The sequence below is a fragment of the Sphaeramia orbicularis genome, chromosome 24 (assembly GCF_902148855.1).
Source record: "Sphaeramia orbicularis chromosome 24, fSphaOr1.1, whole genome shotgun sequence".
In the NCBI taxonomy this organism is placed as follows: domain Eukaryota; kingdom Metazoa; phylum Chordata; class Actinopteri; order Kurtiformes; family Apogonidae; genus Sphaeramia; species Sphaeramia orbicularis.
The window spans coordinates 38,167,907-38,194,885 of NC_043979.1; the positions used below are offsets into that span (position 1 = coordinate 38,167,907).

A 26,979-nucleotide genomic window follows, 5' to 3' on the forward strand; every position below is an offset into this window, starting at 1 on the left:
AACTTTAAAAACAACAGTTATATTGTCGTATATAGCCTTAAGTCTAAAGCTGGGGTTTTAGTCTGTCAGCATAATGTAAGTAAGTGATTTTATTCCAATGAAGGTCGCAAAGTTTATCTGAAACAACTTATACATATTCCAACAGTAAATATTTTTAATAACTGCCTCTGTTCAGTTCTATTGGTAAAGAATGTGATTAAGAATAACCCATAAAGACCCAAACATCCACAAGTGACCAAAACCATCTACTGATATCAGAAGTTAAATACCTGTTGATCCACTAGACCTATCAATACATGTAAATGATTGGTGTAAAATACAGTTTTTCATCTTTTCATGGTCATCAGATATGACCCATATGGATGTTAAGAGGTTCTGTAGTTCATCTGTTCTCTCTCTAATAATCTTAAACTTTAATTTGAGCTTTTGTAGACATCTACATGATCGGTGAATAAAAATAAAATACCTGATTTTCCACATAAGAGTGCAAAATACTGAGCATAATATTAGAATAAATGGTGATAAATTGCTTAAGAAAAGTTAAAAATAGAGAAAAAAAATCACTTCAGAACTGCCACAAAAGTCTGCACTGCACTGGGTGTTTATGGGTAAATGAATGAAAGAAACTTTACTTAACCTATAGAGACCCAAATAAACCTAAACACTTTAAAGTTCCCATTATCTAATGTTCTGTTGTGTCTTTATCATCTGAACTCAACTTTATTCATAAAGAACTTTAAAAACAACAGTTATATTGACATATATAGCCATAAGTCTAAAGCTGGGGTTTTAGTCTGTCAGCATAATGTAAGTAAGTGATTTTATTCCAATGAATATCTCAAAGTTTATATGGCGGGGGGGGGGGGGTTGTGATTCTGGGGGTTTATGCTCAGGGAAGATCTACACAGGGTTACCAATTCATGTCAGAAAAGATATGTAGTGTCTTAAAACTTTAATAAAGATATGTGTAAAAAAAACAAACAAAAAAAAACCACACACACAAAAAAAAAAACAAAATCCATGAATATACAAGAGAACAGCTGTAGAATAGCTGTCCACTGTAGTGACCAGTATACATGAAAGGGTTAAAAAAGCAAAATATAAATTACACTGGGTGACAAAAAAATGTTTTTTGCAAGTTGTCCAGGTTTTTTCAACTGAATTAGGACCATTTTGCACCGCTAAATCCAAAAATGACATCTGTTTTTCTCAATCAGGTCAGGTTTTTTTGCTAATTTGATTTTGAAAAATTTGATCTTCTCACAAAATTGATGACATTTTTGGGACTTTATCAGTTGATTTTTTTTTTTTATATAGTTCTCACCCAAAATAGGTTTTAAGAGAAAAAAAATCATTTTCTAACAGGATTCCTGTTAGGTACGATGGTGTATTCACCACAGATGTAGCAGAATACGTCAGGCTTATTTTTGCAAGATCTTCTAGTCGAAGCCATTTCATTCACCTGTGATATTAAAAAAAACCAATCATAAATTGGCAAAAGTAAAATCTTCAGAACTCGTTTATTGCAAGAAATATGAACGAATTTTGTATCATATGATGTGAAAATGCCCATAAATGTAAGCAAAAATGTTAAAAAGCCAATATGTAGCATAGTTCAGAAAGTTGATCTGATTGAGCAAAATTAATGTGATTTTTGGATTCAGCACACCAAAATTATCCTAAATCAGCTCAAAAAACTTCAACAATAAATTTGTTGTTGACCAGTGTTATTATATTATAAGAAATGGTGATAAATGATTTCAGAAAGGATAAATACAGAGAAACTTTGGGGGGGGGACTGACACAAAAGTAGCACTGGGTCTTTATGGTTAAAGCAGCTTTAAAATAATTGAGTTTCTTCACTTCTTGTTTATGTTTTTCTTTTCAGTGACATAATTTCCACACTACCCCTCCCTCCTGGAGCTGAAAAACCATCCTCTGTCTTGGAAGCATTTTCCTGTTATCTCTAAACTGTCACAGTTTAATAGTATAGCTTTATCTAAGCTGTTGATGTTGAAAAGTTGCTGAATAAGTCCCAACTTCCTGCCTTTCCTGTCATGACAAATAGCTTTGCCAAAACTCTGATGAATGGACGTCCTGTTTTTAGTACATGATAAATAAATGCATAACCTATCTATCATTCATTTTTTTCATCTCCTCTCAGTGACAGTAATGTCAAAATAGCAAGCACATAGCACAAATTCCAACAACACCTTATTATTATATTCCACTAGTGGACCCATTCTGCACCAAAATAGTGTGATTAATCCGTCAGTAATTGCTGGAAAGCCTTGAGGTGACTGCGTGTAGACATGTAGTCCTTGAATAAACCTGGAACCGCCGTCGCCCTTTGCCCTCCAGTGCGGCCCCGGCGCTCAAGTACACTCTCCTTCTCAAACATGTCACTTTTATTCAGGTTCAATATCAGATGCTCGCTCCCGAAGCCCCGGGCACCAGCAGCAGGAGTGTCACAGCCACTGTTTCATACGTTTATTTGTGATTTATACCGCCTGGCGTGAGTCACGACCAGACTACATACAGCGTAAAACCCCTGGGGAGCGGAACCCATCTTTATGAGGAATGAGTGAAGTTAAGCTATTAGGACTATGAACTTCCAAAGGCACGGGATTGTTTGTAAAGCTGCACTCAGGCAGAGTACCTTCACCCAAAAAGACCTAGTGCTACTTTTGTGGCACTTCCCAAATGAGTTTTTCTCTACTTCTGCCTTTCTCAACTTATTTATCACCAATTTTTTTTTTTTTTTTTTTAAGTAATTTTATCCTCTGTATTTGCATTTTTTAGTGTAAATCATGTATTTTCCTATATTTAATTCACAGATCATGTAGACGTTCGTTAAAACTCAAGTAAATTTAAAGTTAAGTATATCAAAACAGAAAAAAATTAAGAAAAAGTTACATTTTCAGCAATGATGTTGCTGAATGAATGTAAAAACAAAAGCTAACGAGTACTTTTGTCATTTGTTTTTTGATTCATCTTATTAAAGTATGTATAAAAAAGAACATCAAATAAAATCAGTGACAAGTAAAATTCATTATTAACCCATAAATGATTTTTTTCTCCATTTGTACCTTTCTCAAATTATTTATCTCCAATTTTTTTTTTTTTTTTTTTTTTAAATAATTTTATCCTATGTATTTAGTATTTTTTGGTGTAAATCATGTATTTTCCTATATTTGATTCACAGATCATGTAGACGTTCGTTAAAAGTCAAGTAAATTTAAAGTTAATTATATCAAAACAGAAAAAAATTAAGAAAAAGTTACATTTTCAGCAAAGATGTTGCTGAATGAATGTAAAAACACAAGCTTACGAGTACTTTTGTCATTTGTTTTCTGATTCATCTTTTCTACCTTTCCCAACTGATTTATCACCATTTTTAAAATAACATTATCTTCTGTATTCTGTAATGTTATCTTCATTTTTGGTGTAAATCATATATTTTCCTATGTTTAATTCATAGATCATGTAGACGTTCATTAAAAGTCAAGTAAATTTAAAGTTAATTATATCAAAACAGAAAAAAAATTAAGAAAAAGTTACACTTTCAGCAAAGATGTTGCTGACTGAATGTAAAAAAACAAGCTAACGAGTACTTTTGTCATTTCTTTTCTGATTCATCTTACTAAAATATGTTTAAAATAGAACATAATATAAAATCAGTGACAAGTAAAATTCATTGTTAACCCATAAATGATTTTTTTCTCTGTTTCTACCTTTCTCAACTTATTTATCACCAATTTTTTTTTTTTTTTTTTTTTTTTAATCATTTTATCCTCTGTATTTAGCATTTTTTGGTGTAAATCATGTATTTTCTGGTATTTAATTCACAGATCATGTAGACTTTCATTAAAACTCAAGTAAATTTAAAGTTAATTATATCAAAACAGAAAAAAATTAAGAAAGTTACATTTTCAGCAAAGATGTTGCCGAGTGAACATAAAAACACAAGCTAACGAGTACTTTTGTCATTTGTTTTCTGATTCATCTTCTTAAAGTATGTATAATAAAAGGACAAATAGCAATAAATAGAACATCAAATAAAGTCAGTGACAAGTGAAATTCATTATTAACCCCGAAATGATTTTTTCTCTTTCTACATTTCCCAACTGATTTATCACCATTTAAAAAAAAACAAACAAACAAACAAACCATTGTCCTCTGTATTTAGCATTTTTTGGTATAAATCATGTGTTTTCCTATATTTCATGCACAGATCATGTAGATGTTCATGAAAACTCAAGAAAAAGTTACATTTTCAGCAAAGATCTTGCTAAATGAATGTAAAAACACAAGCTAATGAGTACTTGTATCATTTATATTCTGATTCATCTTATTAAAGTATGTATAATAAAAGGACAAAGCAATAAATAGAACATAAAATAAAATTTAATAAAATGAGTTACAAGTAAAATTTATTATTAACCCATAAAGACCCAGTTCTTCTGTGGGAGTTCCCAACTTAACTGTTCTCTCTATTTAATTTTTCTCAAGCAATTTATCACTGTTCAATATAATATTATATCCTCTGTACTTTGTGTTTTTTCAATGAAAATCATCTAATTCACTGATCATGTAGACGTTCATTAAAAATTAAATTAAATTAAAGACAGAGAAAACTACTATCATTGATCAAACTCCATGGTTTTTAATGGTGAATCAATCTTGTAGTACATAATATACATATATATGTAATAACACACCATCATATATGTTGAAAACACGAGCTAACCAGCATTTTCTTTTTTTTTTTTCTTTTCTAACCAGCATTTTCATCATCTGTTTTCTGATTCATCTTATTAAAGTATGAAAGATTTAGCACATTTAATATCTGAAGCAGATATTTTCTAAGAAATTTGTTGAACAGTGATATCAGAAACAGAGAAAACGGAAGAAAAAGTGACTTTTACGGCAAAGATATCAATAAGTGAATGTAAAATCAACTGTGTCCATCCGCTGTCACTGATCCAACTCTATGGGTTTTACTGGTGAATCAGTGTTGTAGAAGATGACAGTGTTTCCACGGTAACTACGGAGCCTCTGAACGTCCAAATGGGTCATATCTGATGACCATGAAAAGATGACAAACTGTATTTTACGCCAATTATTTTCATGGATTGATAAGATTAAATGGACCAGAAGTTATTAATAATTTTAGACCAGTAGATGGTTTTGGTTGCCAGTGCATTTTACACCAATTCTTTCCATGCATTAATAGGATTAGTGGATCAACAGGTATTAAACAGTTTAGATCAGTAGTTAGCGTGTGTTGCAAGTGGCTGTTTTTGGGTCTTTATGGGTTTAAAACACAATTTCTATCCCTTTTCTTTAAAGTAACATTCACAACTGTCCTCAACTGCAAACAGCAGTCCAAAAATTATAATAAATCCTCAAATATGCACATCCTATATGGACCCAAATGCAAATCTGAGGAGGCAGATTGAGACACAGACACTGAGGAGTAACTAAAAGACTTAATTCCAGATTCCCAGATGAGGAAAATCTGGAATGTGCACCTGCAATAGACAAAAAAAAAAGTTAATATTGGGAAACTGGAATTTTGTCCCAGACACCTTTTCAATGGGGTCGTTACACAATCATCATTTAACATTTTATCAGAATTAATAGACCTACTACTGTAAAGCTACTATGGAATTGTCTCGCTAAGTTCCTGCTAAGTCAAATAATTGTACTGGTAATAATTTGAAGCCGTGTAATCATATTTTAGAAGGGTAATATCATTGCTAATATTTGCATCATATAAGCCTAAAACCTAAAAAAAGACTCTTCAAGAACACGGAGGGAACATTGCTGGAAAAACATAATTTAATTTTTCATAACTCCTAAAATTATAGCTAAATATGTGTCCAGAGTTCATTCTTGTTGGAGATAATGTGGAGATGTCAATGTCAATCATGCACATGTCTTTTGGTTTTGTCCTGAACTTGCATCATTTTGGGATAATGTATATTCAACAATTGTTAATATATTGGGTTATGCAGTTCCTAAAACATGTTTGATGATGTATTTTGGATGTATTATTGGTAATAATGTAAGAAAAAATGATAGATATTTGTTTAAATTACTATTAACAACCTGTAAAAAGGCAATTATCAAAAAATGGTGCTGCTTAGAACCACCTTCAACAAACAACTGGATACAAATTGTAATTGGAATATTTGAGATAGACTGAGGACTCAAGAAAAACAGTGTCATGATAAATGGAAGAAATGAATGATTTTAATTTCAGTGTCACACTGCTAAAAACAATTGTTAGTCACAAGGTTTATTGTAGTCCATGTATCCCACATGTCCCCTATGTTTGTCTTGTTTGTAATGTACATAAAATAAACAATAAAAATAAAGTATGTATATTAAAAAAAACAAAAAAAAAGACATTTCATTGCTGTGAGGTTTACCCATAAAGACCCAAACAAACACTGGCAACCAAAACCATCTACTGATCTAAGATGACTAAAAACTTACGTCATTATGACATGAAATTGTGTTTTAAGTGTAAATTTACCCCTTAATGACAACACTTTTACTGTCTATTTACGAGCTCATTTATCATGTTAAGTGGTTACGGGACTTAGATGTAAGTGTAATCAACCCTCTATGAACTGGTGACTGATCTGTTTACATCATTTATGACCTTCAGGGAAACACTAGATGGCGCAATACCATCTTTTGACTGCTGTCCATGGTGCTGAAAACACCCATTTCCCCACATGTCGTGTACTTATTTTAGGGGTGGAGGCCCCCAGTGTAAACCATATAACCCATAAATCCAGCTACATAACATTTATATGACCAACATCCTCAGGTTCTTGCACTTACTGGGAGTTGCATAACAAGTTGTGGTTAATGTTTGACGCCAGTAACTATGTCTCCCTCTCTGAAGAAACATTCATCCCATATAATGAAACTGATCTGATATCTTTTTTTTTTTCTTTTGTTTTAATAGTTTTCCTACAAATATTTTGACTTCTTCTTTTCCAAGACTAAATCCGACTGATATCCACCCCGACAGTTCTGTAATAAAATAAAGAATAAGGCACCAAACTGTTCATTTTAAGTGTTTATTTCAGATGATTTTTTTTTTTTTTTTTTTTTTTTTTTTTTTTGCCAGAGCTGTGTCATTTCAGCTCTGACTTTAAAAAAAAAGTACTGGGAGGCATAGACGTTTCGTGTCGAGGGGGAGAAACGAGAGAAGGGGAGAGAGAAAGAGAGAGAGAGAGAGAGAGAGAAACGGAGCCGGAGAGACAAGTAATAGAGCACCGGAGCACGCGCTGAAGAAGACGGACGTAGGCACGAGACATGTCTCCAGGATTCAGGTAAGTTTGGATGCAACAAAAGCAGAAAAAGCATCTATGTATGTATGTGAATGTTCTAAGTAGGGCAGTTAAAATTCCGAGAGAGATAGAATATAGAAGACTGGAATGAGACTGGTGTCATTCTGATTTATCCTGATCCTGCTTCTGGTGGCTTAGTTTGGGTTTTTATTATAAGGATAATTACCACAATTCATTATTTTTTGGATAGTGTCACAATCCATAAGGCGCTGACAAATGGAATTGACAGTCGAGGGCTTTTTTTTTTTTTTTTTTTTTTTTTTTTAATTACCCATTCTAGTGCAGACTTGTGAGGTCGACAGTATACACTAGTACATCAGGATCTGCAGATTTATGAGTCAAACCGATGGGATTGAATGCAGATCTCAGTCCCAAACATGTCCTTGTCGCGTTTGGAAAGCGCGCTGTCCTCGGTGCTGAAATGTGTCTGGTTTTCTGAATGGAGAGCGCGCCCGTCGCCTATTCACAATCACACGCATAGATTTCACAGTTGTGGATATTTATTATTATTATAAAAAAAAAAAAAAGAGTCGAGGTTGAGTCATTTTGAAGATCCCAGTGGGCCACGACTGCTCTCTGATGACTTGGTTGAGTTAAGTGCCTTGCTCAATGGCACCTCTCTTTCCCACCAGGGCGGTTTGGTGACGGAAAGGAGCATGCGTGCTTAGTCAGCTATACCTCTACATAAATGTGATCTTGTCTTTTTCATGTCACAGACGTTTGTTTCGTTTCTCTCGCAGGTGTGCGTGGATATGCCCCGGGTTTCGTGCTCGCGGATCATGGTCTCTGGGATAAACGTGGATGTATCTTCGGACAGCGGATAGTATGCCTGCACAGCTGGCACATCTCACGCGATGTGGCACAACATGGCACGCGTAAAGATGGGTCTCCTCGCTCTCCTGTGTCTCCCCACGTTTTTCTTTCGCGTCCTCGTGCTCTCCCACAGCAGCAGCATCTACGAGCGCTCCGTGGTACCCCGTGCCGTGTCCCGCTCCGTGGCGCGAATGGATGGAGACGTCATCATCGGCGCGCTCTTCTCGGTTCATCACCAACCGTCTGCGGAGAAAGTGGCCGAACGGAAGTGCGGGGACGTCCGCGAGCAGTATGGCATCCAAAGGGTGGAGGCCATGTTCCACACTTTGGACCGGATCAACGCGGACCCGCATTTGCTCCCCAATATCAGCCTTGGGTGTGAGATCCGGGACTCGTGCTGGCATTCTTCCGTGGCCCTTGAGCAGAGCATCGAGTTCATCCGGGATTCCCTGATCTCCATCCGGGATGACAAGGACGGGTCCAAATGGTGTATTGATGGGACCCCGTCCAACCAGCCTCCGCCGACCAAGAAGCCAATCGCCGGAGTGATCGGACCCGGGTCCAGCTCGGTGGCCATCCAGGTCCAAAACCTCCTGCAGCTCTTCAACATCCCTCAGATCGCCTACTCCGCCACCAGCATCGACCTGAGCGACAAGACCCTGTTCAAGTACTTCCTGAGGGTCGTGCCCTCTGACACCCTCCAGGCCAGAGCCATGCTGGACATTGTCAAGAGATACAACTGGACCTACGTGTCTGCGGTGCACACAGAGGGTGAGACACCAATGCACCCCCACCCCACCCCCCAATGCAAAACATACATTCCAAGTAAATAGAATAGAATAGAATAGAATAGAATAGAATAGAATAGAAGCTATGTCTTTTATGTCTGTTTAACCCAGGGGTGTCAAACATGCGGCCCGGGGGCCAAATGAGGCCCCCCAAAGGGTCCATTTCAGCCCCTGGGATGTTTTTGCCAAGTGCAAAAATTCCAGAGTCTTGAATTGAATTAAGCAAAAAATAAATAAATTAGCTTGAATTGAGGAAAAAATCTTGAACTAAGCCAGAAAAAAAAAAAAAAAAAAAAAAAAAAAAACTTCAATTAAGTAAAATAAATAAATAAATAAATAAATCTTCAATTAAGCCAAAAAGTATCTCAAATTTTGCAAAAAAAAAAAACAACCCTTGAATTAAGCCACAAAAAAAAAAAAATCTTCAGTTAAGTTAAAAAAAAAAAAAATCTTGAATTAACCCCAAAAAAGGAATCTTCAATTAAGTAAAAAAAAAAATCTTGACTTAAGCAAAAAAAAATCTAGAATTGACAACTTAATTTTTTTCTTTGTTTTAGTGCAAAAAAAAAACATTAATTGTGAAAATATTTACATTTACAAACTATCCTGTAACACTAAAATGTGAATAACCTGAAATGTCTAAAGAAAATTAAGCAATTTTTCTGCCTGTTCCTCAGTGTTTACTGTCTTTGTAGATCTGATCCATAATGCACATGTAGAAATGATAAGTTAAGGAATAATATTGTTAAAACTGCACTAAATTTTCTTACGTTTAACTTAAATTTCAGTTTTTTCTTTTTTTTTTCTTTGATAGTTTATAAAAGTAAGTATTTTCATAATTTAATGGGTTTTTTACACTAAAACACAGACAAAAATTTGGAGTTGTCATTATTTATAGGTTATTATGTTATTATTTTTCTGGTCCGGCCCACTGCAGATCAAATTTAACTGAATATGGCCCCTGAACTAAAATGAGTTTGACACCCCTGGTTTAATGTCTGCTCTATGTCTTTTAATCTATTATGTCTTTTTTTTTTTTCTAACAATATCTTCATTGATCTTTATATTGCACAATAATTAACAAAATACTCAACATAAAGCAAACAATAAGCAACAGAGGTTATCCAATCCAGTACTAACTCCTGTGTGTATCATGTGACTAAAACAGACAGAAAAGAAAACATGGAATGAATAAAAGCACTGTTTTTGTCAGTACAATGCCATAGATATTGATGTAAGAACTGAAGTGATTTTGGTTATTATCAAGAAAACCATGGAAAATGGATAGATATCAGCTCTGAAACTAAACTACTATGAGCTATTTTTGTTGTTATCATTATATTTGTCCAAACAAATGTACCTTTAGTTGTACCAGGCATTAAAATGAACAAGAAATTGAAGAAAACAAGGACAAGGGGTGGTCTAATAATTTTTTCCGCGACTGTATATGTGTTTTAGTTTAGATTCGTTTATTAGACCTATCTTTCAAAACATTTCCCTTAATATTTACCAGTTTGAGCATATATTCAACAACTTTCATGATGGATACATGTTAGTGCATGAGTTCGAAGTTTCTATTTTGTGACTCTATCCCCATGGAGTCAGAGCCTCAGCTGGAGGTTTGGTTCTTGTGGGTGTTTGCAGAGTCATCACAGTAATTTTAAAGTCTTAAAATCATGATGAGAACATGAGGAATTATGTGGCATTAACAATCATGGAGTTCAGTTGTTAATGTTTAATGTTTAATTTCACTAAGTCGTACAATGGGGATGAGGTAAAAAAAAAAAAAAAAAAAGCTTAACCCATAAAGACCCAGCGTTACTTCTGTGTCAGTTCCCAAATGAAATTTTCTCTATATCTAACCTTTCTTAAGTGATTTATCACCATTTATTAATAATATTATCCACTGCATTTTGTATTTTTTCAGTGTAAATCATGTATTTTCCCGTATTTAATTCACTGATCATGTACAGGGGTTGGACAAAATAATGGAAACACCTTCACCTCAAGATGATAATGCCCCAATCCATACAGCTAGAATTGTTAAAGAATGGCATGAGGAACATTCTAATGAAGTTGAGCATCTCGTATGGCCGGCACAGTCCCCAGACCTCAACATTATTGAGCATTTATGGTCAGTTTTAGAGATTCAAGTAAGACGTCGATTTCCACCGCCATCGTCTCTAAAAGAGTTGGAGGGTATTCTAACTGAAGAATGGCTTAAAATTCCTTTGGAAACAATTCACAAGTTGTATGAATCAATACCTCGGAGAATTGAGGCTGTAATTGCCGCAAAAGGCGAACCTACACCATATTAAATTATATTTTGTTGATTTTTTAAGGTGTTTCCATTATTTTGTCCAACCCCTGTAGATGTTCATAAAAGCTCAGATTAAACTTAAGGGTTATCATATCAAAAACAGAGAAAACTACAGAAAAAGTGACTTTTTCAGTAAAATATATCATTAACTGAACATAAACCCACTGCCATTGATCCAACTTCATTGATTTTACTGGTGAATTAATGTTCACAGGTTCATCTTTCCTTTTATGTATTTGCCAAGTGTAAATTATCACAATGTATGGTTTGCTTTGTTTTTGCTTTTACAGCAATAAGAGCATTTTGTACTATCAGTTAATGTGGTTGTAGAGATATGATCATCATTTCAACTTATAAAGACCCCGTGCTACTTTTATGGCCGTTCCCCAAATGAATTTTTCTCTATATTTTACCTTCCTTAAGTGATTTATTATTATTTAATCTAATATTATTTTCTGTATTTTGTATTTTTTCAGTGTAAATCATTTATTTTCCCATATTTAATTCACTGATCATGTAGATGTTCATTAAAGCTCAGATTAAAATTCAGGATTATTATATCAAAAATGTACAAAAGTACAAATTCAGTGATGGTGTTAAAATGTATGGGCCTTTAAGTGAAAAGTTGTGAGAATATTTACCCATAAAGACCCAGTGCTACTTTTGTGTCAGTTCCCAAATGAATTTTTCTCTATATTTGACCTTTATTAAGTAATTTATCAACATTTATTCTAATATTATGCTCTGTATTTTGTATTCTTGAATGAAAATCATGTATTTTCCCATATCTAATTTACTGATCACGTAGATGTTTAGAAAAGCTCAAATTAAAGTTGAAAGTTTTATATCAAAAACACAGAAAATGGAACAAAAAGTGACTTTTTCACTCAAATCTATTATTAACTGAACATAAACCCAGTATCTCCATCCACTGTCGTTGATCAAACTCTATGGGTTTTACTGGTGAATCAATGTTGTAGAAGATGACGGTGTTTCCACGGTAACTACGGAGCCTCTGAACGTCCAAATGGATCATATGCGATGACCATGAAAAGACAACAAAATGTATTTTACACCAATTATTTACATGTATTGATAGGATTAGTGGATGAACAGATATTAAACAGTTTAGATCAGTAGGTGCTTGTGGCTCATGATGGATGTTTGGGTCTTTATGAGTTAATTCAGATGCTTAAATTTAACCCTTTATAGGGCACTCATTCAAATACTCTGAAATTCAAAATTTCAACCTTAGTGTATTAATTTACCTCCCCTTACCATAAAATATCTGAGCAGCACCTGCTAATAATTAAACACATGCAATAAAACGACTGTTCTAAGGTCATAAACTGACAAAAATCCCTCATATTCACTTTTACAGCTTCAAAATGTCTACAAAATGTCTCTGAATCATTAGTCGCTTTTCCATTGACCCTCAAATTGCGTAAATATAACCTGCGCATAAAAATTTACCGAATGGAAAAACGTCAATTTCGCCAAAAGTCTCATTTTTCGATTAAAAGTTTTGCACTGGCAAGAGGTAGTTTTTCGGGTGTAATGCAAATGGTATATCACGCAAAATCGCAATGGAAAGACCTTTTTTCGCAACTAGAGTCAAGTGAATTTAAAAAACAGATGTTGATGGATGTTACAACAAGTGAAGAAGAAGAAGAAACGTGTCGCAGTATATGAGGACACACCGGGAAACCCAAACATTTTTTAATTTAGTACGAGATAGAGCGGTAATATATAATAATAATGAATATATCTATAAATCAACACCATATTTACGTTCATCGCCATGTTCATGGAATGACTTCTCATGTCATTTCACCCTAATAAATAAACAAATCATTGCATTTGTGATTTAATGAAAAAAACAACATTACGCACTTCTGATTTTTCGACATTTGGTAAATATTGGTAAAGTTTTATGCAGATGTCCAATGGAAAAGCAACTATTGTATGATGTTATAAAACCAACATGCTCGGGATTGGCCCCATATTTAATCTTTACAGAAATGACCAAATATAGTCACTTTCCCAATAAAGGGGTAATCTAATTTTGTGGAACATTGTGTAATCCTGCTTAGAGGTAGTGAACAATTATAACTGTACAATTTGTAAAGAATAAAAAAAAAGACCTTTTTATTTTTGAAGATCAAAGATTATTTGAATTAACCAAAAGTACAAGTCCGATCAGTACTTAAAATTGAAGTAATCTTGAAATTCTAATGATGTAATGTTTCCTTTGCTGTCTGTGACACCTAGCACCATTTTACACTAATTATTTACATGTATTGATAGGATTAGCTGATGAACTGGTATTAAACAGTTTAGATCAGTAGATGGTTTTGGTTGGCGATGGATGTCTGGTTTGTTTTTTGGGTTAATTCAGATGCTTAAACTTAGGCATTTATAGGTCACTCATTCAAATACTCTGAAATTCAAAATTTCAACCTTAATGTATTAGTCTTCCTCCTCTGATCATAAAACATCTGAGCAGCACTTACTAAAAATTAAACACATGCAATAAAACGACTGTTATGAGGTCATAAACTGACAAAAATCACTCATATTCACTATTTTACAGCTTCAAAATGTCTACAAAATCTCTCTGAATCACTGTATAGTGTTATGAAAACCAACATGCTCGGGATTAGCCCCATATTTAATGTTTACAGAAATGACCAAATATAGTCACTTGCCCGATAAAGGGTTAATCTAACTTTATGCAACATTGTGTAATCCTGCTTAGAGGGAGTGAACAGTTATAACTGTATAATTTATAAAGAATTAAAAAAAAGATCTTTTGAGAGATCATTTGAATTCACCAAAAGTACAAGTCCGATCAGTACTTAAAGTCGAAGTAATCTTGAAATTCTAATGATGTAATGTTTCCTCTGCTGCCATTTTACACCAATTACTTACATGTATCGATAGAATTAGTGGATGAACAGGTATTAAACAGTTTAGATCAGTAGATGTTTGTGATTGGCGATGGATGTTTGGGTCTTTATGAGTTAATTCAGATGCTTAAACTTAACCCTTTATAGGTCACTCATTCAAATACTCTGAAATTCAAAATTTCAACCTTAGTGTATTAATTCACCTCCCCTTACCCTAAAACATCTGAGCAGCACTTACTAAAAATTAAACACATGCAATAAAACAACTGTTATGAGGTCATAAACTGACAAAAATCGCTCATATTCATTCTTTTACAGCTTCAAAATGTCTATAAAATCTCTCTGAATCACTGTATAGTGTTATGAAAACCAACATGCTCGGGATTGGCCCCATATTTAATCTTTACAGAAATGACCAAATATAGTCACTTGCCCGATAAAAGGTTAATCTAACTTTGTGGAACATTGTTTAATCCTGCTTAGAGGGAGTGAACAATTATAACTGTATACTTTCCAATCAAGTAATTCACTTTTTGTAGAATCTGGTTTACTAAAATTTTTTGACATTGTATATTTAAAAACAATGGAATTTATGTTTCGCGTTAAAAGTAAAAACCTTCCTTTTTGTATTCAGAAAATTTTTAAGTTAAGAGGAGGACATTATAATTTAAGAGGGATGTTTGTGTTTGAAAAATGTAAAGTAAGAACAAACGTTAAATATCACAGTGTTTCAGTTATTGGTGTCAAGCTACGGAACGAACTGAAGGATGAAGTGAAATTGTGTAGCTCACTGTTGAGTTTCAAAAAGAATTTAATTTGTCAAATTATGAAGGGCTATGAAAGTCATATGATTACAAAGTGACTTATAACACTGAATGTAGTATAATTTAAGTTTAAGTATTTATCTGCTGCAACTGAAGGTGTGGACTTGGACTAAGGATGTGAACAGGAGAAGCAGAAGTAAGCCTCCGGCTTCAGCTTCTTCCTTTTTCAGTTACAAAATGTGTTAATTTTATGTTTTGTTTTTTTTTAATATGTAGGTGTTTTGTTTTGTTGTTTTTTTTTAATATGTATGTGTTTTGTATTTTGTATTTAACTGAAATAAACATTCATTCATTCATTGATTCAATTTATAAATAATTTTAAAAAGACCTATTGAGAGATTATTTGAATTAACCAAAAGTACAAGTCCAATCAGAACTTAAAGTCGAAGTAATCTTAAAATTCTAATGATGTAATGTTTCCTATGCTACCATTTTACAACAATTACTTACATGTATCGATAGAATTAGTGGATGAACAGGAATTAAACACTTTAGATCAGTAGATGTTTGTGGTTGATGATGAATATTTGGGTCTTTATGGGTTAAACTTCACCAGGTACGTGACATGAATTTCTCAGTTCCACCAGCAATTGTAGAATTCAGTACTTTATGCCACGATGGGCTCGTTTTCTTCTCGAGGAAAAAAAAAAAAAAGTTCCCCATTTATTCAGCCTAACAGAACAAAAGTGTATTATGGAGGAGACAGGAGGTAAAGGGAGCGAAGACTTGGGTAGACAGAATAATTACTGTGAAGTGAATTATGTCCATGGCTTTTCATTAAAGTCTTAGTGAAACACAGGCGTTGAACTGCACCCAAATTATGACTGACAGGCTACATTACCCAGGATCCCCCTGAGGAGCGACAGACTCATGGGAAGTGTAAAACATCTTTGGAAAGTCCTATTATAGTCAGGTACTGGAGAGCAGTTTTGACACCGGTTGTTACCAGATAGATGAACAAAGGGAGTTAGGGAGATGTAGTACCTGAAGGTAGAACTAGGTGGCGTCAATTATCTGACCTGAAGCGTACCTACAGGAGGATCCTCTGGGACTGCAGTCATAATTTAAGAGTAATGAAAGACCAGACAGAGGAAAGATGAATTTGATCCAATCTATCACGTATATCAGTAAACTGTAAAGTCCTATGATGGATGACAGGTTAAGCCAGGAGTGTCAAACATGCAGCCCGGGGGCCAAATGTGGCCCACCAAAGGTTCCAATCCGGCCCCTGGGATGAATTTACTAAGTGCAAAAATTCCACACCTTTGAACTGAATTAAGCAAAAAAAAACTTGCTTCAATTAAGTAAAAAAAAATCTTGAATTAAGCAAAAAAAAACAAAATAAACAAACCTTAAATTAAGTAAAAAAAACAAAAAAATCTTTAATTAAACCAAAAAACAATCTCAAATTTAGCAAAACAATCTTGAATTAAGCAAAAACTAAATCTTCAATTAAGTAAAAAAAAATCTTGAATTAAGCAAAAAAAAAAAAACTTAAATTAAGTTAAAAAAAAAAAAAATCTTTAATTAAACCAAAAAACAATCTCAAATTTAGCAAAAAAAATCTTGAATTAAGCAAAAAACAAACAAACCATCAATTAAGTAAAAAAAAATCTTGAATTAAGCCAAAAAACATCTTAAATTTAGCAAAAAATTTTGAATCAAGCAAAAAGTCCTGAATTAACAACTTCAAATTTTTGTCTTTGTTTTAGTGCAAAAAATAACTTTAAATTATGAAAATATTTACATTTACAAACTATCCTGTAACAGTAAAATGTGAATAACCTGAACAAATATGAACAACCTGAAATATCTAAAGAAAATTCTGCCCAATTTGAACTATTTTCTGCCTGTTGCTCTGTGTTTAGTGTCTTTGTAGATCTGATCCATAATGCACATGGAAAAATGATAAGTGGAGGCTGAATATTGTTAAAATTGCACTTATTTTTCTTAAGAAATTTCAGTTTTTTTGAGGTTATTTACATCTTTTTTGTTGGATGCTTTATAAAAGTAAGTATTTTCATAATTTAAAGGGGGGGTTTTTGCCCTAAAACACAGACAAAAATGTGGAGTTGTCATTATTTATTATTTATAGGTTATTCTGTTGTTATTTTACTGGTTCGGCCCACTGGAGATCAAATTGGGCCTACTGTGGCCCTTGAACTAAAATGAGTTTGACACCCCTGGTTTAAGCCATAAAGACCCAGAGCTACTTCTGTGGCAGTTCCCACATGAATTTTCCTCTATATTTAACCTTTCTGAAGTCATTTAGTTTAGTTTAGTTAACCCATAAAGACCCAGGATTACTTTTGGGGCAGATCCCACCAAGGTTCTAATAGTTTTGGATTTTTCATTATAGTTTAGTTTTATTTAGTTTTGGCTTTTTTTTTCTCTAATTCAATTAGTTTTTATTAGTTTTTAAAGCAAGCTTGCTAGTTTTTAGCTTACCAGCCGACAGGCTGTAAGCATATTGTCGTCATGTGGTGTCTGTCGGCGTCTATCGTCATCTGTCGACCGTTACAAAAATTTCATTTGTCTTCTTCTCCGAAACTACAATTCTGATTCAAACTTGGTATACAGCTTCTTTGATAATGTCAACAAAAGTTAGTGAAATTATTTGGATCCGGATCTGATTCTGGATTTGGTGCCACTTTGAAAAATGTCCCCATTATAAGAGATAGGAAGTGGATGGATGCAATAACTCAGTAAATATAAATGATATCCAGGGTAAACTTCTACAGTCCAGTCCTGATGGGGAGATGACCAAAACATAATGTCCACATGCTGATCAGGATCTTCTTCTGGATCCGGGAACTTACGGAAAATTTAACATGGGCTCTTATGGGGAAAACATTTCAATCGTCTTTTTCTCCGAAACTCCAGTTCTGATTGACTTCAAATTTGGTATACAGCTTCTGTATGATGATGTCAGCACAAGGTATTGACATTATTTCAAACCGGGTCTGATTCTGGATTTGGTGTGACTTTGAAAAATTTTCCCATTATAAGAGATAGGAAGTGGATGGATGTGATAAATCAGTAAATATAAATGATATCAAGTTGGAAATTTAATTTTTTTACAGATCTGATCAGAATATGACAAAAACATGGGCTATTTCTGTAATATAATAAATACACATAGCTGGGTGATAATAAATGGCATCTGGATACATTTCCCAAAGCTTTTAATTTGGGCCATTGGTCCTATTTTTATTAGTTTTCATGATTTTCTAAATGCTTAGTTTTCATTTAATTGTCTCATATCTTTTATCATCTTTGCTGTCGTATTCACATAAATCCCAGACAGGACTCTGCTGCTTTCTCCCAACTTTAGTCTCCATGTTTCCAAGTAGAGTGGGGACCAGAAGACAAATTTAAACAAGTGATGAGAAGTGACGGACCGTTAAGTGTCATATGTTGCCAGCAGCTAAAATTGCTCAAGGGAAATAAATCGATTTCATATCAGTCCGACATTGACAAAGACGAAAACTAAGGGAATTTTATCCATAATTTTTATACGTTTTAGTTAGTTTTATGAGCACACAATACAGTTTCAGTTAGTTATCGTGACCATGAAAAGACGACAAAATGTATTTTACATCAATTATTTACATGTATTGATAGGATTAGTGGATCAACAGGTATTAAACAGTTTAGATCAGTAGATGGTTTTGATGTGTGGGTCTTTATGGGTTAAAAAAAAGAAGTAAATGTAAAATGTATTGCATATTATTTTTTGTTTTGCATGTATATATGGATACACAATGTATGTTTGTAACTGAGGCTTTGTGTAATAATGTGTCAGATGAAGACTTTACTGACCTTTGAGGAGTCGCATGTAAATCCCATTTCGTTTGTTGAGCTTTAATGTTACTTACCTCTGAAATACTGGTCACGACTGGCTTAAGCTCATGAGTTTTCTTTTTCCACCACCTTGGACAAGTTATAAATGTAGCTTGTTGCCCGTAGCAACAGCTGAGGCTGTGAAATTGCATAAATTACCTGTCTCGATTATCATCAAGTCTGATAGGAATACTCAGCGCAGGTTTCCGTGGTCACTGTCAAATGGCCTGTCAACTAATGCACCACCACCCACCTGTCTCCTAGTCTAGATGGAAAGACTGAAATAATTGGATATCATTATTTCCATTTACCAGTGGGAGAATGAAACAGGCAATTGAAAAGTATCATCAAAGCACTATTTGGAAACGAACACATGGCCCGTTGTTTGCAGAGTAAATGCATCACTGTGGTGCTTCTTTCAGCCGCTGTCTTTCTTTATCGATAAAAACATGCGATACACAGAGAGAGTATTCATTCTCCATCACCCACATCAGCACAGAACCTCAGAAACTTGTCTCATTTTATTTTATTTTATTTTGCTCATCACCAAATACATGGTATGGAGCACAAACATGATGTCATAACAGAAAAAATAATATATTTAATAATTTAAAAAAATCATTGAAAAAGCAGTAAAAACCCTTTTCAAAGAGACACCTAATTACTCCACATGGTTTTATAGATTACCAGTGACCCAGAATAGATCTGATTACATTTTGGGGAAAGTAGGTCAAAGTTAAAAATTTTTTATCAATTTTTCAAATATTTTTTTTTTCCCTATTTACTTATAATGGGTGGAATTTCAAATGTCTGTAGCAGCAAAACTATTGGTTGAATTCATACCAAATTGGGTTTATAGATTGCCAGTGACCTACAATAGATGTGATTACATTTTGAGAAAAGTAGGTCAAAGTTCAACATTTTATGATTTTTTTTATTTTTTACATCTTTTCTCCCATTTACTTTTAATGGGTGAAATGTCACATGTCTAGAAATACATCAATTTTGTTTCAATTTACTTCATACTTGGCACATATATAGAGGCAATTGATATGCTGACGTCACCACACGCATGATGACATCAGCTGGATCAGCCAACAGAAGCTACAATACATGTGAGGGGCGGGGTTTATTGTGCCTGGCACCACTTGTTACCCCGCCCCCGAAGTTGTTTCTTTGTTTGTTTTGTTTGATTGTTACCACTTGAGCGGCAAAACTATTGGTTGAATTCATACCAAATTTGGTTTATAGATTGCCAGTGACCCAGAATAGATGTCATTAGATTTTGGGAAAAGTAGGTCAAACTTCACATTTTTTATGAATTTTTACTTTTTTTTCTCCCGTTTTCTTATAATGGGAGAGATTTCACGTCTATAAAAACATCAATTTTTTTTCAATTTACTTCAAACTTGGTACATACAGGGGTTGGACAAAATAATGGAAACACCTTCACCTCAAGATGATAATGCCCCAATCCATACAGCTAGAATTGTTAAAGAATGGCATGAGGAACATTCTAATGAAGTTGAGCATCTCGTATGGCCGGCACAGTCCCCAGACCTCAACATTATTGAGCATTTATGGTCAGTTTTAGAGATTCAAGTAAGACGTCGATTTCCACCGCCATCGTCTCTAAAAGAGTTGGAGGGTATTCTAACAGAAGAATGGCTTAAAATTCCTTTGGAAACAATTCACAAGTTGTATGAATCAATACCTCGGAGAATTGAGGCTGTAATTGCCGCAAAAGGCGGACCTACACCATATTAAATTATATTTTGTTGATTTTTTAAGGTGTTTCCATTATTTTGTCCAACCCCTGTATATAGAGGCAATTGATATGCTGACATCTGCAGATGCATAGACATGATGACATCAGCTGGATCGATGCTAAAATAAGCTACAATATGTGCGAGGGGCGGGGCTTAGTGTGCCTGGAACCGCTTGTTACCCCGCCTCCCTAAGTTGTTTGTTTTTTGTTTGATTTTTAACACAGTAACAGCAAAACTATTGGTTGAATTTGTACCAAATTTGGTTTATAGATTGCCAATGACCCAGAGTAGGTCTCATTACATTTTGGAAACAGTAGGTCAAAGTTTCAATTTTTTATGAATTTTTAAATTCTTTTTTTTTTTCATTTACTTGTAATGGGCGGAATTTCAAATGTCTGTAGCAGCAAAACTACTGGTTGAATTCATACCAAATTGGAGTTATAGATTGCCAGTGACCCAGAATGGATGTCATTACATTTTTTGAAAAAGTCGGTCAAAGTTCCTATTTTTTATGAATTTTTTACATCTTTTTTTCCGTTACCTAAAATGGATGAGATTTCACGTCAATAAAATCATCAATTTTGTTTCAGTTTACTCCAAACTTGGCACATATACAGAGGAAAATGATATGTTGACATTAACACACGCATAGACATGATGACATCAGCTGGGTCAATGCTAAAATAAGCTACAATAGGTGCAAGGGGCGGGGTTTGTTGTGTCTGGAACCACTTGTTTATGGATTATTTTTGCAAGTTTATACGTTGACACAGTTGCTTGACAAAAATATTTTCTGCTTTTTTTTTTTTTTTTCTCCATAAAGGTACTATACTTAATTTCCTTGTGACAAAACACCCATTCAGACACAAAGACATATGCTTGAGCTTGCACCAGTGATTGGATTGTCGGTGTAATCCAGCTTTCATGTTAAAGAGCCGTGGGTTTTTATCAACATTTCAGGCCGTGCCACATTAGTCAAACACCCCAGTCCACATGGAAATGGAAGATTTAGACGGAAACAGCTTGGGGTGGGGTGGGGGTGGGGGGGTTGTTGCTGGAGCTGCAGAGTGGGATGTTGTGCAGGGAAACTAGTATAGCTATCTTTACCCCTTTTGACTTTGATTGCAATCAGTAGCCAGTAAAGTCTGTGACTCATTATCAGAGGATCAGAGCTTTAAGTCAGTCAGAGCTGGATGCAGTCATCAGCTGCGAGGGGAGGCTTCCTTTAAGCCTAACACTCACTGTCTATCAGTGTAATAATTACAAATGTGCGGTCGAAAGCAATTATTTGCGCCATTTAATCATATCATTATGTATTTGCAAGTAACGAGGCATGTAATGTTTTGTTATCATTAAGCATACACATTATTCACCACAGTCAGTGCATTATTCATATATGGAAATAATACTATATATATATATGAGCAAAGATGGCAAAGAACACAGATACTTAACTGGAATAAGTACAGATAAGAAAATACTGATTCAACTAAAAATGAAAGTAGTCAGAGTATAAAAGGAAAAAGTAGCCCTTTGTAGAATTTTTCTCTCCGTTGTTTCTGCACAAACCAAACAGAAGCTTATGCTAGTTTATGCTAATGCAACGACAATTCACCTCATACCTTAAAACATAAATGTATGAAAATATGATCATTATCTTTGCTCCAATTTGTAAATTTGTTTTTGTTTCTCAGCAACAGAAACAAACAAGAAAAGCACAAAAGCACAGTCCCCACCCCACCCCCGATCACCACCAAAATGTAATCATTTGTTCCTTGTGCCAGTATCAACATTTCCTGAAATTTTCATCCAAATCCATCCATAATTTTTTGAGTTATCTTGCTAAAAAACAAACACACAAAGCAAACTGATCACAATACCTCCTGGAAGAGGTAAAAAAAAAAAAGTCTTTTCTCTTTGGTTCAGTGTCCTTTTCCTCCTTTTACATCTTACTTCTTTCATATTTCATCCAGTTGTTGTGTGTGATTTGCTTTGATGGATCCACCAGAAGGTCCTTTTTATGAATTATTGTCCTTTGTATTTAGGTTGGCACAGTTGTCTGGAATAAAAATAGTCAATAATTCATATTACTCAAATTCATTAAAACTAAATTAAAAAGGCTGTTGCTAATGTCAAAGAAGTAAAAATCCAGTGATGGTGTTAAAATATATACATGTTAAAGTGAAAAGTTGTGAGTATATTAACCCATAAAGACCCAGTGCTACTTTTGTAGCAGTTCCCAAATGAATTTTTCTCTATATTTGACCTTTATTAAGTGATTTATCAACATTTATTCGAATATCATGCTCTGTATTTTGTATTCTTGAATAAAAATCAGTTATTTTCCTATATTTAATTTATGGATTGTGCAGATGTTTATAAGAGCTCGAATTGAAGTTGGAGAGAAAACAGAGAAAAAAAAGGGACTTTTTCACTAAAATATGTCATTAACTGAGCATGAAATAAGCATCTCCACTCAGTGTCATTGATCCAACTCCATGGGTTTTACTGGTGAATCAATGTTGTAGAAGATGACAGTGTTTCCATGGTAACTACAGAGCCTCTGAATGTCCAAATGGGTCATATCTGATGACCATGAAAAGATGAAAAACTGCATTTTACACCAATTATTTACATGTATTGATAGGATTAATGGATCAACAGTGATTTAACTTTTTATATCAGTAGATGATTTTGTTCAGCAGTGAATGTTTGGGTCTTTATGGGTTAAGTAAATCCCAAACAGTGCATTTTCATTTCATAGGAAGAATGTTTTCAGTACCCCATCGCCTGGAGGGGAAGAAAGGGGTGTTGTTTTTAGTTCGGTTTGTTTGTTTCTTTGTTTGTTAACGCTCTAGCAGAAAAACTATTGGTTGATTTCATATCAAATTGGGTTTATAGATTGCCAGTGACCCAGAATAGATGTGATTACATTTTGGAAACAGTAGGTCAAAGTTAAAATTTTTTATGAATTTTTAAAATCTTTTTTTTCCCCATTTACTTATAAAGGGCGAAATTTCAAATGTCTATAAAAACATCAATTTTGTTTTAATTGACTTCAAAATTGGCACATATCTAGAGGCAATTGATATGCTGACATCAGCACATGCATAGACATGATGACATCAGCTGGATCGATGCAAAAATAAGCTACAATACATGCGAGGAGCGGGGTTTGTTGTGCCTGGAACCCCTTGTTGTTAATATTTTTCATGTTGTTTATACATTATTGCGTCGTCAGTTGTAAATAACATAATATAATGTGTTTTCTCATCATGTTTAGGAAACTACGGGGAGAGTGGCATGGAGGCCTTCAAGGAGCTGGCCTCTCAGGAGGGCTTGTGCATTGCCCACTCAGACAAGATCTACAGTAACGCTGGGGAGAAGCACTTTGATCGCCTTCTGAGGAAACTACGTGAACGTCTACCCAAAGCCCGTGTAGTGGTGTGTTTCTGCGAGGGAATGACGGTCCGTGGACTATTGATGGCCATGAGGAGGCTCGGGGTGTTTGGGGAGTTCCTTCTAGTTGGCAGGTATGGATGAACACTGTGTTTTACCTTTTTAATTCATAGATGAGAGCATCCGTCTGTTCAACAGCCTGGAAGGCTGTAGGATGCAGCGTTGCCTTCCTGATGTGCATGTCACCAAGGCAACCAAGAAGAATTAGACCACATACCAACAGCGCTGAATAGAAATATTCTCCAGCAATGAATAATTGGTATTTCTGTCACAGACACAAAAGTAGAGAGGGAAACAATGCCTCTAGTCCATTCTCTCCTGGTTTGGCTTTTTTCTTGTCGGCATTTTCATACAAGTGATGGTTTTCGTCATCATGCACAGACAAAGAAGCATACATCTACTAGGGTTGGGAATCTTAGTCGTAAGGGCGATATGATACGCATCTCGATACAGCATTTCCAATCCGAGTGGTTCCCGACCTTTTTTGGCTCCTGACTCCATTTTAACATCACAAATTTCTGGCGACCCCAGACATTCAAAATGGAGACTGTTTTTTACTAAAATTAATTTATTTTTGATCATGTAATAGTTTGCTATACTATGTTGCAAATAAACATTAATTTTAGGAGACATTTAGTCTATATAATGTATATTATTATGGATGGAGGCAGTAAACCCAGGTGTAGATTACTGCACAAAGTGAGAATTTGATTTTCCTTGGTCAGGATATGTACAGTCAGTCCAGCTTGGATTTACAAGGCTGACAATTAATACTGAACAAACAAGAACTCAAACTATGAATTATGAAAGAGCTGCAGCATCTGAAACTGACCACAATGAACATTTGACAGATAAACAGAACCACAGTGCTTCAGTTTCAGCTTCAGAGTTTGTCATGACTTTTATGGATTGGGATTGTCTCTGTCAACTCACCATGTATTTTTTATTAGTAAGTTGTTTTTTGTTTTTTTATCAATTACTAGAAATTCCAGACGACCCCATGTGGGGTCTTGACCCCAAGGTTGAAAAACACAGTATGAAAAAAACATGTGTGGCACCTTGTGATACGATATGATTTACACCCAAATCATGATACAGAGCGATTAAGCACATTCTGATTCAACAAATTCATTTTGGTAAAAAAAAAAAAAAAAAAAATGCAGTGCAATTCAATGAGCTTGGTTATTTATTTGTCAAATTAGGCCATGACTTTTCACAAAGTGGCTTTAGTTCAATTTCAGAACATGTGCCTCACACACAGTCAGGTGAAAAAGTTAGGATTTTGTTTCCAAAGTCGTTTCTCTGCATGTTTCTAACACTGAACTTTTTGCTCCCTTTGTAATGTAATGTATTTATAATGTAGGTAGTACAGAAAAAGGTTCTGTCACTTTAAGAGACACCTGCGTGAGGTATTCTGGAATGCACTGTTACATATGTATGTCGCTGTTTAAGGAAGTATCTCCGGTATGTTCGGCAGTATTAAGTACAGCTGATAAAGTAAGAAGCACAGGTTCAGAAATCACATGTCATACCCTTCCTTCTATGTCTGTCAGATTCACATACAGACGTTACAGTATTTATCGGCGGCGCTTGTGCCACAGTCCATCCATGGAGCTCATACTGTAGTGTGCAGTGTACACATCTGCGAATCTTTGGTGCAAGTTAACATGGGTCTACAGAAAAGAAAAACTTTACTCAAATAAAGAGTAAAGAGTAAGAGTAAATGCTAGTAGAAATATATTCTATTGAACGGATTGAATTTTATCAATACAAACATTCAATAACCGATGCATCGCAATGTCATTCCAAACTTTTCATTCACTCGCAGCTTCTGCACGCGCGTGTGATAATCTCCCCATCCCCAGCATCTATTCAACACATTCGTCATCAACTGTAAAGTCTCATCTGTCCTCTTTGGATGTTCATCTTCTCTAATGTGTTTCTCTCATAACCATATTTATATCTTCCTCTCTGTCTCTGTCTCTTAGTCAACATTGAGTGACAGTGACTGACTGAAACTGTAATCTTACTCATTAGAAAAGGGCAAGTAGAGTTGTCTCACACATTTATATTACACTATGAAATAGCCCCCGAGAAACATTCACAGTTGTCAGTTAAAACAACAGCAAACTTGATGCTTTTTTTTTACAGTTCATTCATACAATATCTGTTCCCATTTCCAGAAGAAGGGTTTGTTTTTTTTTGGGGGGGGACAGTTGTCAACCGGAATGTTACAGGAGGAAGACGTTAATAAGACAGCTAAGGATGGCCCAGACCTGGAGCCTAGCTAAGCAGTATTTGCAGGAGATTTGCTGAACGCTGCGTGAGTACAGCTCAAACTGGGAGCTGTCATCGTGTAGCAGAGAGAACCAGCAAAAACAAAACTCAAGACAAATGTTACAGTGACATCCATTTTGGCTAAATTACCTTCCCACGTATGACATTTTGACATTCACCTAAAACGCGAGTACATCCAGATTTCCACTATTAGTGCCACTTGAGTTAAACTAGTTCAGAATGTGAGGCGGTCTTCAGGATAAAATATTAAGGAAAAGTTGTATTATTGGAATGATGTATTTAAGAGAAGAAAGAGAGAAAAATCCATTGGAGAAAAACTGAAAAATTAACATTTTACAGACAGAAACAGGCTTATCTGGATTAGAAATAGTCAATAATTCATCTTAAAGGGGTCATAAACCCACTTTTATTAGTCTGTGGTTCATTTATTTGTGTATTTGGACCCTAATAGTTTATACAGTTTGAATTTGAACCCTCCAGGTGCTGCAAAACTATCTTTTTATATTCATTTCGGCAAAAATTTAGTGGATTTGTACAGCCTGTTTTAATTCCTGCTTCATTTGTTACGTCTCATTGTTCATGT

General features: G+C 34.7%; 1 protein-coding gene across 1 annotated transcript in view; it reads left to right on the forward strand.

Annotated features, from left to right (window-relative positions):
* The first annotated feature begins 7,242 nt into the window (after nucleotides 1-7,242).
* Nucleotides 7,243-26,979, forward strand: part of grm1a (glutamate receptor, metabotropic 1a) — a 95,760-nt gene continuing 76,023 nt past the window's right edge. The window contains 3 exon segments of the mRNA XM_030128327.1: nucleotides 7,243-7,355; nucleotides 8,114-8,957; nucleotides 23,923-24,172. Coding sequence (XP_029984187.1) covers nucleotides 8,228-8,957; nucleotides 23,923-24,172 — 980 coding nt within the window. The 5' untranslated portion in view covers nucleotides 7,243-7,355; nucleotides 8,114-8,227.